Genomic DNA, 14,842 nt, shown 5'->3' on the forward strand with positions numbered 1-14,842 from the left:
ATACAAGTTAAAAGATGCTAAATTATTTTTCTTTAAAGGAGCTATTTGTAGGTTTTGCTATCGCTACATAGCTAATGTTAGCATTAGCAGCTGTTTACGTACCAGTCTAGGAGAAACGCTGTGAGTTCAGCATCAAACTTCATTCCTTTACTCACTAAGAGCTGTCTCCAGTGGTGGAAAGCAACACAAATGTTACCTCTTGTCTCTATCACGTCTTTTCTTCTTCTGAAGTTAGCGCGATAACCAGCTGGCCCCGGCATGACTCATCACTTTCCGGTAGCGACTCACCGTAGCCTCCAGTCTGCCTTGACGACGTAGCGCTGCCCAGAGGACGTGTTATAACCTCTTGTCTTGTAAACCCAACGATGGCTGAAGCTCTTGAAGCGCTTAAAGTCTTGAAATTAAATGGGAAACATTTATTACATGCAAGCCAGTCCATCCTAAAATAGGGTACAACTAATAGCGGTCATATTTCAATACATAGGACAGCTATCCTCAACTGTTGCTAATCAAAATATTTCTACAATTTTATATATTTACTGATCTCGTAAACACTGATATCAGCCTCAAATTTTCAGTGTCACAATCACAGCAGAAGTGATCATTGTTTCGTGGTATCACACGAATAATTCCTGCACATTAACTTCCCCCTGGTGTTTTAATTGTCAGTATAAACACACTTTTAAAATGTTACAAGTCTTAATTGAATGGTTTTGATGATGCATTTAGCTCTGCAGGAACTGTGAAGGTGACCCGCAGTCAGGTGAAAGCTCTCGCTGTGACCTCGGCTTCTCTTATTATGCAGCGGCACACGTGGAGCCGCATGGCTGAATACAAATTCCCACTCTGATTATTAATTTAAAGACAGAGGTGTAGCAGCATCCACGGTCAGTAGATTACACCAAAACAGTGTCAGCAGCATCAGAGCCCGAAACAGGCAACACCCAAAGGCCACAGCGGAGTCTGGAAATGCTTTTTTAACATGCAGACAGCAGCATCTACATCTTACAGAGGATACCTGGGTAGATCAATGGAGATGCTATTACTTGGCTCGTCTGCTGGGGGAGGGGAGGGGGGGGGGGGCGGGGGAAGGATGTCGGGAGGAAAAAAGATGAAGAGTGTGTGTGCAGGGGGGTGGGCTAATGAGGAGACAGCTATCGTCTGCCCTGTTTTGTGAAGATAAAAAGAAGCGAATATGAGCGTGTGTTGTTTTTAGTTGTGTTTAGGTTTGCAGAGGAAATTACATGTGCGTGTAAACTGCTTTGATGTATATTTCTCGTGGTGAAGTGACTAACCTTGTTGCGAGAACGAGGGTGAGTTAATTCGATGTCACTGCAGTCAGAGGGACTGAAAGAGACGTAGCAGCGGCCGCCGTCGAGGAACAGGCTGCGCTTCTTCTCGGAGGCGCAATCCTCTCCACCTGATTTTCACGCGTCCCCGGGTTGTCACTAATGTGACAGGTGGAGAGAGGTCAGTGAGAGGCGATGAAGGAGGCGGAGGGAGAGAGAGAGGAGGAGGGAAGAAAGAGCGGCTCTTGAAGTGCATATTGACCCATGGAGCTCTCAGACCTTTAGCGTTGGCCTGGATCTGCCTGATAAGCAGCTATTGCATTCTGACAGACAAGGCTTCACCTTTTTAATTTTTCATAGAGGAAATATCCAGCGTGGATCAGTTGCATTGGCCAGCACTCCCAGAACACATGTACTGACTCCAGACCTGGCAGAAAAGCAACTTAACTGTATTTTTTTTTACCCTTTACTTTTGCATGTTTGCACTCGATAATGATCGAGCAAAATTTTATTGTACATTTTGCCTTAAATTGTGAACTGTGACATTTATAGTAGTCTTCAGAGAGGTCACACCGCCTTTAATGACACATCTGTTTTGTGTATGTGACAAATAAAACCCTTGAATCCCCTCAGGTAGAGTGAAGGTTAATTGGATTTTTATGTGCTGTTCACACCATCAATAAATTACAATAAAAAAACAGTTCTTTTCCAAAAAAAATAAATAAATAAAATCTCCCTGTTTTCTAAATAACCCACCAACCGGACTGTGAACAATTTACAAAGGGACTATTTCTTTGGTAGAGATTAGTCCTAATTTTACTGTTTGTGGAAAAAACGTAAAAATGTAATTTATCTCTGCTGCGAAAACCACAAAGAAGATCTGTTCACCTCCATTATATCTGAGTGGCGTTAGACTTTTGGGTAATTTGGTTGAATTGACCCCTTTTTTAAAAGGTCATGTTGCTTAAGCTAAACTCCTGCAGGTTGAATGGAAGATTGCTCATTTAAACTTTCTCAGCACTGTGATGGGTTATACACGGTTACACGGTTGTATATTGTATTATCTGAGGGGCAAGTCTGTCCTTTTCATGAGAGCAGCACAGTGCTGGGGTGCCGGTATGAAAATGAGTGGTGTGATTTAGAGGGTCGTGTTCGCCGCTCGGGGTGAATCATCGATCACAGGCAGCAGGCGGGAGGAGCCCGGTCGGTTTCGTCCTCGCAGACGAGATTGTCGAGGACGGGCAGCTGGGCCTGATGCAGCAGAGGGGCGGAGAAAGATGGAGAATGAAGAGATCACTTCAGCTCAGTCTTTCTTTACACCTACTTTAAAGTAAATACATTTGAGTGTAAAGAACAGGCTCTCAGTGGGACTGTTATTTAGCAAGTTGTTTTCTGATGTTATTCTGGGCTCTGAACCTCTGTGTAAGTTGCATCTCTGCGGCTTCCCCCCTCATTAATCTACCTCATGCAGAGACCCAGGGAGCTGCACGGAGTGAGAACTCAGCAAAACCTAATCATATTACTAATGCGAGTGTCAAAGCAATTTCTCCAATGGAGTCTGAAGTGATTCTCTCAACCAGTCTTTGCCACCATCCAAAAAAAAAAAAAAAAAATCAAAGCACAAGGGGAAGAGCCGCGGCCTTGAGCTCCTGAACCTGAATATAATAGAGCCTTACTATCGGAAGGAGAGCGGAGTATGTGAAGTGGGAGCAAGACTGATTTGTCAAGGCCCTCTTCAGCGCACCGCGGGAAGCCGGGGCATGACTGGAAATCAGAAAGTTGTTTTCCATCCAGTTAATTTTCATCTTGATAATGTGTCTGTTTTTTTTCCTGCTTTCAAACCCTAAACTGACTTGTTTCCATAATTTGATGCCTTTAACCTTTAGCACCGGTGAGGTTAAAAGACATTTTGAAAGAGAGAGATCTGTGTGAGATGTTGGTGCAAAGGGCAAAGTTTCTTAAGACGCACGATTTTTGATTTGCTCTTCGTTACTCCTGACGGTACTACACCAAATTCTGTCCAGCTCATACGGGCTTACAAAACCCCAACAGGTCCACAACCTCACTATGTCACGTCTCTAAGAAGAGGTTAGATAGATTTTTGCTGTCAAACTCAAGCTGATGATGCTATCCCCTCATCCCCCGCTTCCCCCTCCAGCGTCTGTCAAATGGCTCTCTGGAGTCGGCCCACGAGGCGAGCCAGGTGGTGGAGCTGCAGGACCTGCTGGAGAAGCAGAACTACGAGCTGGCCCAGATGAAGGAGCGCATGTCCTCCCTCTCCTCCCGGGTCTCCGAGGTGGAGCAGGAGCTGGAGACCGCCCGCAAGGACCTCATCAAGTCGGAGGAGATGAACAACAAGTACCAGAGGGACATCAAAGAGGTTACTGCACGCACACACACACACACACACACACACACACACACATAAACATAAACATACACTGGGGACAGGGAGAAGCAGGCACACACATTTGCAAGGGAATAACAGTTGCAACAGAGACATCAAAGAAAAGCTAAAAAAAAAAAAAGCCTCTATTTGCATCCACTCTCCCTCCCTCTCTATGACTGTATTTATCTCTGACACACACACACACACATGTATACAAACACATGCACACACAAATCAAGGCAAGCTGCTTTATTTAAGCACCAAAACAAACGATAGAAACCTTTATTAACACTTCATCCTCACGGTCAAACAATCACACACAAGCAAGTGAATCCTATAAATTTTGCCACATGCAAATTGAGCCCAGGAGGTTATATAAACACTTCAAGGACACATTTAAAAAAATAAAAAAATAAACAGCTGTCTCTGCATCTGCCACTAGTTGCTCCTTAAGCGGCTTCAGGATGGCGTGTCGACATGTAAAGCAAAGAACCAGCCAGTTAAAAGCCACTTTCCCCTGGTGAAATGTTAACGTCTGTGTCATAAACCGGCAATTAACGGCGCCAATCATAAGCCCATTCAATATACATCTCTGTGAGGTGAATGCCAGTGAAGTGGACGGGATTCAAATATAAGCCGATCTCCCGTAGCCCTCGGCTGAAATTGCTATTGATTTGCCGCCGATGCAGGGCCCAGGCGGCGACTGTGGCCTTATCGGACCGCCCGTCACGTTATTACCCTTCCACTGAGAGCAGCGGTTTATTCATTTTCGAAACCACATGTGTTTGCATAGGTTTGTGTCCCCATACAGGAAATTAACTCTCAGAGCTTTCAGAGATAATGTTGCAGCCAGGAGAAGTAAAAGGGAGGGGAGGGGGTTTGCTTGAAGGTCTGGATTATGCCGCTGTCATGTCATGTATAGAGTTAATCTGGTGCCAGAAGTTTAATTTCGTCAACTTTGACAGCTCCGCTTTGTTTTCACATTCCAGCCTCTAATAACTGTGTGACGGCCTCTAGACGTGATGAAGAGAGACGCTGCTTTAATTTCAGCATCCATAATCATTGAAGAAGTTTTGTACCAATAACACGCGCTTCCCTCGTACTCATGTTTCACTAAACACAATTATGAAAACATTTTGTGAAAGTTCTGCATTAATTACAGTTTCTATCAGTCATTTTTGGTAATGAAATTACGGAGCGATATGAATCAGGCCTTTGCAGATATTAAATTCATGTTTTGCAAAATTACTTCTTACAAACTAGAGCTGCAGTTGATTTTTCACACGAACGTGCTCGTGGCCAGATAGGTAAACGCGGGGTTAACACAGCCGCTGATAAGCAGCTCTGTCGTACAGGTTGTCCAGGACGACTAATGTTAGGTTCAGTTAAGTCAGATAAGGAAAAGTTATCCTGGATGTGTTGAACCTTCTCCGTAGTACAGCGCCTCTGCTCGATATGAAAAGTGCTTTGAGATAACTTCTGCTCAGATCTGACGCTATAGAAATAAAAATTGACTTGACTTTGCGTGTGTGTGTGTGTGTGTGTGTGTGTGTGTGTGTGTGTGTGTGTGTGCCCGCGCAGGCCATGTGTCAGAAGGAGGACATGGAAGAGCGGATCGTCACGCTGGAGAAACGCTACCTGAGCGCCCAACGGGAGTCCACCTCGGTGCACGACATCAACGACAAACTGGAGAACGAGTTGGCCAACAAGGAGGCGTTCCTCAGACAGGTCTGTGAAGTCTGAGGAGGGTTTGTGACTGATGTGACTGGGGGGGGGGGGTCGTTGGTCTTAAGGTCCAGGTGGCTGCTAAAATGGACCATTCATAGCTGCATTTTTTTCCCCCAACAATCTAACTGGATTCAGGAAGAGAATGAACAGCGCACGCAGCTGCTTGTGTAAGATAGATATAACAGAGCCGCTCCACAGAGGTTTGGCAATGAGAAGAAACCTCTTGACATTATGTCAAATAATGTCAGAGGAAATTACCACTGGGGGAACGAACTTTGATGGTTTTACATTAGTGTTTACTCTGAGCTGAGCTGATGCACGTGGCTCAATGTCATCCTCATAATTGATGTAATTCTGTACAATATGATCAAACGGTGGTCGAAATTTATTGTCCTTTTTAATGATTCTTTGTGATTCATCGCAGCCAATTAGATAAATTGCCTGGACTGTACAAGATTGACATGAGCGCGGGCTTTCAGCACCAGCTGAGCTCTGGAAGCACGGAGAGACTTTCATACTAATATGAGCAGAAGTAATGATAGAGACACACGAGCAGCGTTTGTCGACTTTGCTGCAAAGGAAGGAGACATCAAGCAACGTCTCTGGCTTGTACGTAGCCAACTATAAGCACATCATCAAGGTAAACACATGATGGCTCCAGAGGCGCTCTCCAAATGTACAGAAATAACCCCTAAAGCCTTTGGATTCGAGCCCCTGCTACCACACACAAACACACTTCCTGGCTGGCTGTGTAATGAGTTTACTTGCTGTTGTGCCAGCAGCCGAACCCCGGGATCTGGCTGCTGATGTTTGAAGATGAGTTGTTGAGGAAGGCGGGGGGTTACAGAGGGATGGTGATGAGATAAAATGGCGAGCAAAAAGCCCAAAAAAAAAAAAAAAGAAAGATGGATGAAAGGGCATCTAGGGAGGATATTGCAGCAAAAACACACCGTCATGCTTTCCCCACCCCCCAAGTGTCATCGCAGACACCAATGGGATGGTGATATGGGTTCGGACAGAAAATATCAGTGAGACACGGACAAAACAACGCAACACAGCTCCAGCCCTCTCCAGTCTAATTATTGTATATTGAGCTGCCAGGCCCGATGCTTTAGGGAGCAGAGCATCTGCCGCTGATGGTGAAAGCTGCCAAGCCGTGCCCCCCCCCACCCCCAGCAAAAAAAAAAAAAAGAGTCTTAAAACTGATCAGAGCCCCGAGCAAGGCAGAGACGTGCAACAAGGAAATGCAAGTCACTTGGTGGCAGTTCCACTGAATGGTAGGTTCCGTCTTTATAATGGCCAGTACTGTATCTGAATGACTAATCAGGGCAATTACCGGTATGTGCTGAGTCAAAGTTGCCACTGTCGCTCCTGGCGAGTGCAGAACTGCTGCTATTCTGACTCTGTTGTTGGTGCTATTTCGAAGAAGGTGCTGAGGCACCCTGCCAGAGCTCTCAGCAGCCAGGCCTCCCACTAAAGACGCATATCTGTGCTTCTATTTTCTACCAGGAGATGATGCTCTGCTGACCTCAGCAGGGAAAAGAGATTCACATTCAAAGAAGCACCTTTTGCTCTTTTGTTATATTATGTGTCAGGAGAAGGCCAGCAAAACACAAACATCATAAACTTAGTTATGCCAGTTAAACAGACCTTTATTTCTAATTTTCCCTCGCTTTATCATATTATTCTAGGAAGATTCTCTGCTTTCTGATCTGCTACACTTTTATTTCGCTATTGCTGCTCTATTTTGTTATTGCAAGTTCAACATGTTTGCTTTGTGGGTGGTGAGATACATCCAGAGGCATGTTAGAAAATAAAAAATAAGTATTTAATCTTGGGTAAAATAAATGATGAGTAGTTTTATTCCAAATACGTTGTGCACATGCATAATTTTTATTCCATCCATGCCCAACAGATACAGGTTTATTGGGGCCAAAATCAATATTGATAAAAATCAGATAATGAAATATATTAACTGATAGTCAACATAACATGAATATTTTTTTATCAGAGTCCCTAAATTTTACGTAGCCTCCGTGACGTCATCAATAGGTTTCTGAAGAGCGGATTTGAAGCTCAGAGTGAGCTGCTCCACTGCCATCGTTTTGGCAGTGCCTGACTCCGCTCCTAACTCCTGGCTAAACCAAAAATGTGTAAAAAATTCACCCCCATACAGTTGTCATGTAGGAGGAAATTAGCTATAGAGACCAAAACAAGATATAAACATTTTATCTCTCCTGTAAAGTTGGAGATTTTAATATGGGAGTCTATGGGGATTGACTCGCTTTGAGGAACTGCAGTTTTTGGCACCTCAGTGATGGCTTCATTTTTCAGGCCCGGAGGTTGCCACTTGGTGTGTTGTAAGTGTGGTATTACAGCTGTAATTCCTCTCCTTTCCTGACAGCACTGAATCAATTGAAAGACATTGCTGTTGGAACTGGCCTTTATTTATTTGTACCTGCAATTGTTGTTTACTACCTTCTTTTTTATTTGAGAATGTCCTGGATGTGGTATCTCATCAATCTGAACGACCTGCCGCTCACGTTGTGTGTGTGCAGATGGAGGAGAAGAACAGGCAGCTACAGGAGAGGTTAGAGCTGGCGGAGCAGAAGCTTCAGCAGACCATGAGGAAGGCCGAGACGCTGCCGGAGGTCGAGGCCGAACTGGCCCAGAGGATAGCAGCCCTCACCAAGGTAGGAGGAAGATCACACACACATACTGTTGACACATTCTCACAGATGCCCTCATCTGTAGATTTTAAGTGTGCACATGGTGTCATGTCATGACGTTTCAACATGTCCCTCTCCTCTTCCTCGGCCACGTAGTCTGACTCCAGCTCCTCTTCCTCCCCTGATGATTATCACTTTGTTATGGAAGCTAAACTCCAAGACATGAACTCCATTCTTAGGAAGGTAGTTCCACAGGGCATCACAGCTACTGCCAACTCCTGTAGAGAGCAGATTTCATTCATTTATCTTATTAGTGTTTTGTGGCGAGCGTTGTTTACTGGGATTCTGCTCTGGCTGTTCTACCGCCATAGGACAGCTGCATGGCACTTCTGGCTGGAGCTCATACTTGGCAGTGCTGGAGCAGCTCTCTTCCTCTTTCATTCTGTCCTTTGGTGGCCTCGTTCTTCCATCTTTCTCCTTGTCACTCCTTGTTTCAACCAGCTCTCTCTCCAATTCCGCTTAAAACGATAGATCTCCATCTTTGAGTTTGGGGTAGAGGCTTTGGCTTGTGTCGTTGCCACTGCTTTTCTCTGTTGCCCTGTCGGCTGTCAAGCACACAGATCATTGTGCCCTCTTTTTGTTCTGTCTATGCTGTGATCCAATCCGTAGGCGGAGGAGCGTCACGGGAGCATCGAGGAGCGAATGAGGCACTTGGAATGCCAGCTGGAGGAGAAGAACCAGGAGCTGCTACGGGTGAGTCAGTGCGGAGGCGTCGTGCCAGGCGGCCACTCCTGTATGAGCCTGACAGCTTGAGGCGGCTGTGACTGATGGGGTATTGTCTCATGCATCACCAAATCAAACTTCACCAAATCTCATTGTTGGACACACTCTGCTGATAGAGTAGTTTGTAAAATCTTCTCATGAGCATCTTCAAGGTCACACTTTTTAGAATCATCCTAAAATACTAGATGCTCAGTTTGAGAGAGAGAAAAATAATAAACTGTGTGAAAATATAATTGTAACCTCGAGGTGGAATTTTTGTTTCAAAACCATATGCACGAAATATTTTATTCTGAAAAGTCCTGAATGATTCACTATAGATTACAGGTCACTTTGAGTTTTGTTTTGGTTGTGAGTAATAAAAATCCTGCATATTTAATCTATTGTAGGAGTTATTTACCTATTTTTGTGAATTAGGTTTCAGAGCTGAAGAAATGATGAGCACCTTTTTTAAAAAACCTTGTTTCCCCTACATGGAGGCACGCAGTGGTTGTCAAAAGAAACAAAGACAGGAGACAACATAGTTATATCAATATGCAACATAAATACAAAAAACAAATTGTGGAGAGTTAACATATCAGAGTTTCAAAACCATAAGGTAAATTTAAGGTACATTTTATTTTGAAATTTCAGCAGAATCTTGAATGATTTGCTTTACAGGTCACTTTAAGTTTTGTTTGTTTCCTGCATATTTTATCCATTATAATTAGGAGTTAGGACTGGCAGGAGGTAATTCGGGAAGACTTGAATAATGCCAGCCTCATGCAACGACACTAAAACAACACCCCTAATTACGACATCCACACCAAGACTAGACATTTCTTGTTCTCCATAATGCCCCTTTAAAGCAGTGGTGCCTAACCTGGGGGTCACAAGGTCAATATTGATCATGGGACATTATTAACAGGACATGAAAGCTGAAAACAGTAAATTTCTACTACACAAAAATTACTAATTTTATGTGTTTTTAGCCCTTTAAAAATGATCCACTCAGAACAAAATAAATCTCTTTGGTTGTAGTTGGCACAATATTTTTTGAAGCCACTATATGTGACTTTGAAATACATGATTATTTGTGTAATTTACTCGCTCAGGCTCGGCAGAGAGAAAAGATGAACGAAGAGCACAACAAGCGACTCTCGGACACGGTGGACAGACTCCTCACAGAATCCAACGAGCGTCTCCAGCTGCACCTGAAGGAGCGAATGGCAGCTCTGGAGGAGAAGGTTAAATATGATCAATGGAAATGTATCAGTGTCAGTTCTTCAGTTGAAACGTCAGGGATGGATTTTCTCACCTTTTCTTTTTTTGCTTCTCTTTGCAGAACATGTTAATTCAAGACTCGGAAGGTTACAGGAAACAGTACGAGGAGTCAATCCAGGAGAAAGTAGGTTGCAGAGCTGAAGAAATGATGATTACCTCTTTTTTTTTTTTTTTAAAAATCTTTTTCATCATTTTACATGAGGTTGCCTTTAATTAAGTAGTTAATAATAGAAAAATAATGAGGTTGGTTGTTGGCATTGGTTTCATTTTTTATAAACCTCTGTTGTTGAATATTCATAAGCCACCCGCATGGGGCTGGGGGGGGGGTAATGAGATGAATTTCATAAGCAGCACAGAAGACATTAGAAAGTGTCACTCTGTCAGTTAGAATTCAGCTATTTGAATTTAATCAGCCCCACCGGCTCCGAGCCGTGCCACTCCGCAGCGTTGATGTGCACTAACATGACGATCGGGACGGTCCTGTAATGACGCGTTGTCCAACTGTTTCGTCCAGACGCAGCTTGCAGAGGAGATTGAGAAACTGAGATCAGAGCTGGACCAGTTCAGATTGAGGGCAGGATCCCTCACAGAACCCACCCTGTCAAGGTAGGTTGGCCGTGTGTGTGTGTGTGTGTGTGTGTGTGTGTGTGTGTGTGTGTGTGTGTGTGTGTGGACGTAGGTGTTTGACCTACACTATATAAGTTTCTGCATGACAGCAGTATCTGTGTAATGAATCCACATGTGATTTTAGAGCATTGGAGACTAAATATCTTCCCTGAATTGACTGAATGTTTGCCAGATCTTCAAGCATGTGGAGTCCCACCTGCCTACTTCAGCGTCGCTAAGCTATCAGTGTTTTGGAGGAGGGGTTTCAGCAAACAGTCAGTTGTTTTAGGTGGATTATCACCTGCTGCTCTTATTTACTCCCAACAGGACAAAATCTGCAAAAACATTACACGTGATTTATCCATTAAATTAACAAGCAACCTGTGCAAAGAAAATAAAGTTTTATCGCAGGTTTTACAGTTCCTCCGCTCCACAGTCTGGTGCTCCTCAGAAAATGGTCCAAACAATAGTTAGATTTAGTTCGCTGGAGATGTGGGGAATAATTAAGCAACTGCATAAAACCAAGGTATTTAGACACAGACCTAAGAAGTCGACATGCACACGTGTTGTTGTGAGACATCAGGACGACATATAACAACGCAGTCGTACGACAGGGAGTGCAACAAGATAATGAAAGTCAGTCTTCGCAGACAGTGCAGATGTTGACATATGTTTGGCACCGATCGAGCCCCATACACAAGAAGGGAAGCCATGGATGCTTGACTCTGGAACTGGTTTTAGCTAGAGTCGCTTAGCTGGATGATGCTAACAGGCTAAAATCCAGCAAATGCGTCCGGTTATAGCCGATCTAAGCTAAGTTTGTGTAGCAGGAAGCAAATAAAAGGCGGGAACACAGAAATACTCTTCTCCAGTAGCGCTCCTGTCACCGATGAAACTATTTGCTCTGCTCTATTGTTAGAAACACTTGTGTCACTGACCTCTCCGTATCTATTCTTGGATGTTGTCTGGCTTCCCTTTAATGCTGCATGAAGTTCTAACATTACAGTGTTGATGTGTTGACAGTCGCAGCCTTAATCTCCTCCACAGACAAACAATTTGCAGCCATAGAGGCATGCATAACAGGCTCTGATCCAAGAAGTACACATTTTCCCCACATCACTGTGACTATTAGGTACGCTCGAGGTACCCAAACACAAGATTTGATTGGTTGACTGTCTGCATAACTGTGAACATTACCATAACATTTGTCTCATCTTTTGTAATCAGCTTCACAGCTCAGGCACAATCCCTGTGTAGGATTTGTATCATGGAGGTTTTTAACGGTGTAGGATATCTTTTATCTTCATTATGTGAGGCACAGAAGATGTTGCCAGTGTTAGCCGCACAGAGCCGGTGTCTTTAGGTGCAGTGTCACTTATAAATGTTGTTCCTCAGGTCTCATCTGGACACGTCGGCCGAGCTTCGGTTCTCGTTGGGATCTTTGGCCGAGACCCAGTCGGACCACTACCGCTCAGCCAAGGTCATCCGCCGGCCGAGGAGAGGTCGAATGGGTCTGCGTGAAACCAAGGTGAGTCTGATGTATGATCCGTCTACACCTTTTTGTGCTTCTGCTTTTAAAAACCGCTTCTTATAATAGTAGAACTTCATTTTAAAGTCTATGGGAGGGGTTTGCTGGTAGATCACATGTTGAAATTATATGTTGGGGCAGCCAGTAAGAAGCTGTGGTGCAGTGTTAAGTGCTAAAAGTCTCCTATATGGCAATATAATGAACCTTTATTAAGGTTGCTCAAATCCAGTGAACATCTCGTCCTTTGAGAATCCTTCAATCCTGCATTATGTTCCATATGTTTTAAGGCACTTCCGAGTGAATTATAGTATTAAGACTCTACGTGGGGAGAGAAACATGGCCATGACTGGAGGCTGAGTCGCTGCTGTATCATCAGATCTAGTGTGGGGTTAATACAGGGTTAATAGGAGACACATATTATCTCCAGGAGAGTATAGATGGGCTTAAGTAACTGGATAAAGCCCCTATCATCTCCTTTTAAAAGTATCAGACACAGAGTGGAGAGTTTGGTCTGGCTGCTCCTGGGCACAGTTTTGGAGTCTGAATATATTTTATTTCAACAAGTATTGGTTCAAAGGGTAAATGATGTCATGTGTCACGGTGTAGTCCAGACAGAATAAGGCAATATACTGTATTTTACATGTATTCTTAGAGAGCGGCACCAACTAAAACAGGCTGGTTAACTGGGAACTGGCCCACTGCAGGGTGTCTGGTAGGAACTTAATCAGAGATGTCTGACTTTACTATCCACAGAGTGCGCTGGCCTTTTTTCTACACTTCCTGTTGCCAGGTTAGACAGATGCAGAGGATGGTCCCATTTTTACAAATATTGTGAGAAAAGTAACATAAAACTAAGAGCACCTTCTGATTACACGAGAGGACATATTTTCAGTTGCCTGTGGACTCTTCTCTCTCACCCCAGACCTTAGAAGTTACGATATTTAGTCTGGTATTCATAGCCTGTCGCTGTGCCTGCACAGGCCAAGTCGCTGGGGGAGCATGAATGGCGCTCACAACAGCTGGGGGTTCTGGGAGGTCACCACTTCGAGAGCGACACGGAGATGTCGGACATCGACGACGACGACAGGGAAACGCTGTTCAGCTCCATGGACCTGCTCTCGCCCAGCGGCCACTCCGACGCGCAGACTCTGGCCATGATGCTGCAGGAGCAGCTGGACGCCATCAACAAGGAGATCCGGTACCTGACGCCCGTCACAGTATAAATTTAATATAAAAGGCCAAATTGCCAGACGTATTGATTTGCTTCCTTTACTTTAATCGTCTTCTTAATCCGTTTTACTCCAAATCCATTTAGCACTTGATGTGTTTTTAAGATGGTGTCCTGGAAAGCTGAGCCTTTGGGATTCCTTTTTTGCAGATTACTTCAAATGTTTCTGATATTATGTAGTGGGATCATGCTCCGTTCACAGTGGGTAACTCTATTCTTTCGCTTTTTGGGGAAGTTTCTTAAATTTGCCCTGTTTCTCCACCGCATCCTTGGCTTCTTAAATCATATTCCACCCAAAATCTGTCTTTTGCATATCAAATAACACACTCTGTTAATGTCAGAAACTGCAGAAGCAGGAAAAACCTGTTCTAGACACTCAAATTTTCTGACAAAATATGCTAAACTACGGCTAAATACGCTGCCTCTAACCAAACTATGTCAGTAAATCACGCTTCTGTCGCCGTCCTTGCATGCACTTACTGTTTTTGTGGAACTGTGATCTGCCTCTTGCTTGTTAATGCTGTAATTATCCTGTGATGATAAGTATTCATAGCTCCGGGCACAACTTTCACTTGGTCCTTTTATTTCAAGGCCTTTTTTTGGTCTTTGGTCTTTGTTCATTTACATCGCCATCAACGGACAAAGTGCCTTGTTTCTTTTGGGAAGAGTTCATTCAGACCTGATGGCAGATAGTGATCATGAATCCAAGGAGTTGAGCTCGCAGCTAATTACAAAGTTAGAAACCCTGGGTATGGTTCAAACTAATGACCCTGACTTTTTAGCCTTTTTATCGCCACACTTTGGCCTTTAATTAGTTTGCCTTGTACTGGAGGTATTTAATGGAATTAGTTATGCAAATCTCCCGAAATCCACCTCCAAAGACTTCAATAGATAAGGCTGAACTCTGTAACGGTGTTACTGATACCAGGCCTGTCTTTTGAGTAATCCAAGAGATGCACCATTTTTGTTTAAGCTGGGAATGATCCCAATTTCATTGCTGTTTAAAGTCTTCACTGTAAGATATTTACAATAATATTATATAATGAAACAAACCGACCACTGACTTTTCCTCACTCATCCTCCTCTCCAGGCTGATACAGGAGGAGAAGGAGTCCACAGAGCTGCGGGCGGAGGAGATTGAGAACCGGGTGGCCAGCGTCAGCCTCGAGGGGCTCAACCTGGCCCGAATGCATCACCACGGAGCCTCCATCACTGCCTCGGCCACCGCCTCCTCCCTGGCCTCCTCCTCCCCGCCCAGTGGACACTCCACTCCTAAGCTCGATCCCCGAAGCCCCGCCCGAGACATGGAGCGCATGGGGGTCATGACACTGGTACGTCACTTCTACGGGCCTGTTGACGCCA

At 44.2% G+C, this 14,842-nt stretch overlaps 1 protein-coding gene across 6 annotated transcripts in view; it reads left to right on the top strand.

Annotated features, from left to right (window-relative positions):
• Positions 1 to 14,842, top strand: part of ppfia2 (PTPRF interacting protein alpha 2) — a 153,097-nt gene that overhangs the window by 118,618 nt on the left and 19,637 nt on the right. For all 6 annotated transcript variants that reach the window (XM_023413105.2, XM_087175824.1, XM_023413111.2 and 3 more), the window contains exons 7-16: positions 3,448 to 3,669; positions 5,260 to 5,406; positions 7,965 to 8,099; positions 8,745 to 8,828; positions 9,950 to 10,081; positions 10,180 to 10,242; positions 10,633 to 10,724; positions 12,120 to 12,252; positions 13,233 to 13,450; positions 14,571 to 14,811. In XM_023413105.2, coding sequence (XP_023268873.1) covers positions 3,448 to 3,669; positions 5,260 to 5,406; positions 7,965 to 8,099; positions 8,745 to 8,828; positions 9,950 to 10,081; positions 10,180 to 10,242; positions 10,633 to 10,724; positions 12,120 to 12,252; positions 13,233 to 13,450; positions 14,571 to 14,811 — 1,467 coding nt within the window. The remainder of the gene's footprint in view (positions 1 to 3,447; positions 3,670 to 5,259; positions 5,407 to 7,964; positions 8,100 to 8,744; positions 8,829 to 9,949; positions 10,082 to 10,179; positions 10,243 to 10,632; positions 10,725 to 12,119; positions 12,253 to 13,232; positions 13,451 to 14,570; positions 14,812 to 14,842) is intronic.

Source organism: Seriola lalandi, unplaced genomic scaffold (assembly GCF_002814215.2).
Source record: "Seriola lalandi dorsalis isolate HSWRI2012SDOR001 ecotype SW California unplaced genomic scaffold, Sedor1 jcf7180002054504, whole genome shotgun sequence".
NCBI classification, from domain to species: domain Eukaryota; kingdom Metazoa; phylum Chordata; class Actinopteri; order Carangiformes; family Carangidae; genus Seriola; species Seriola lalandi.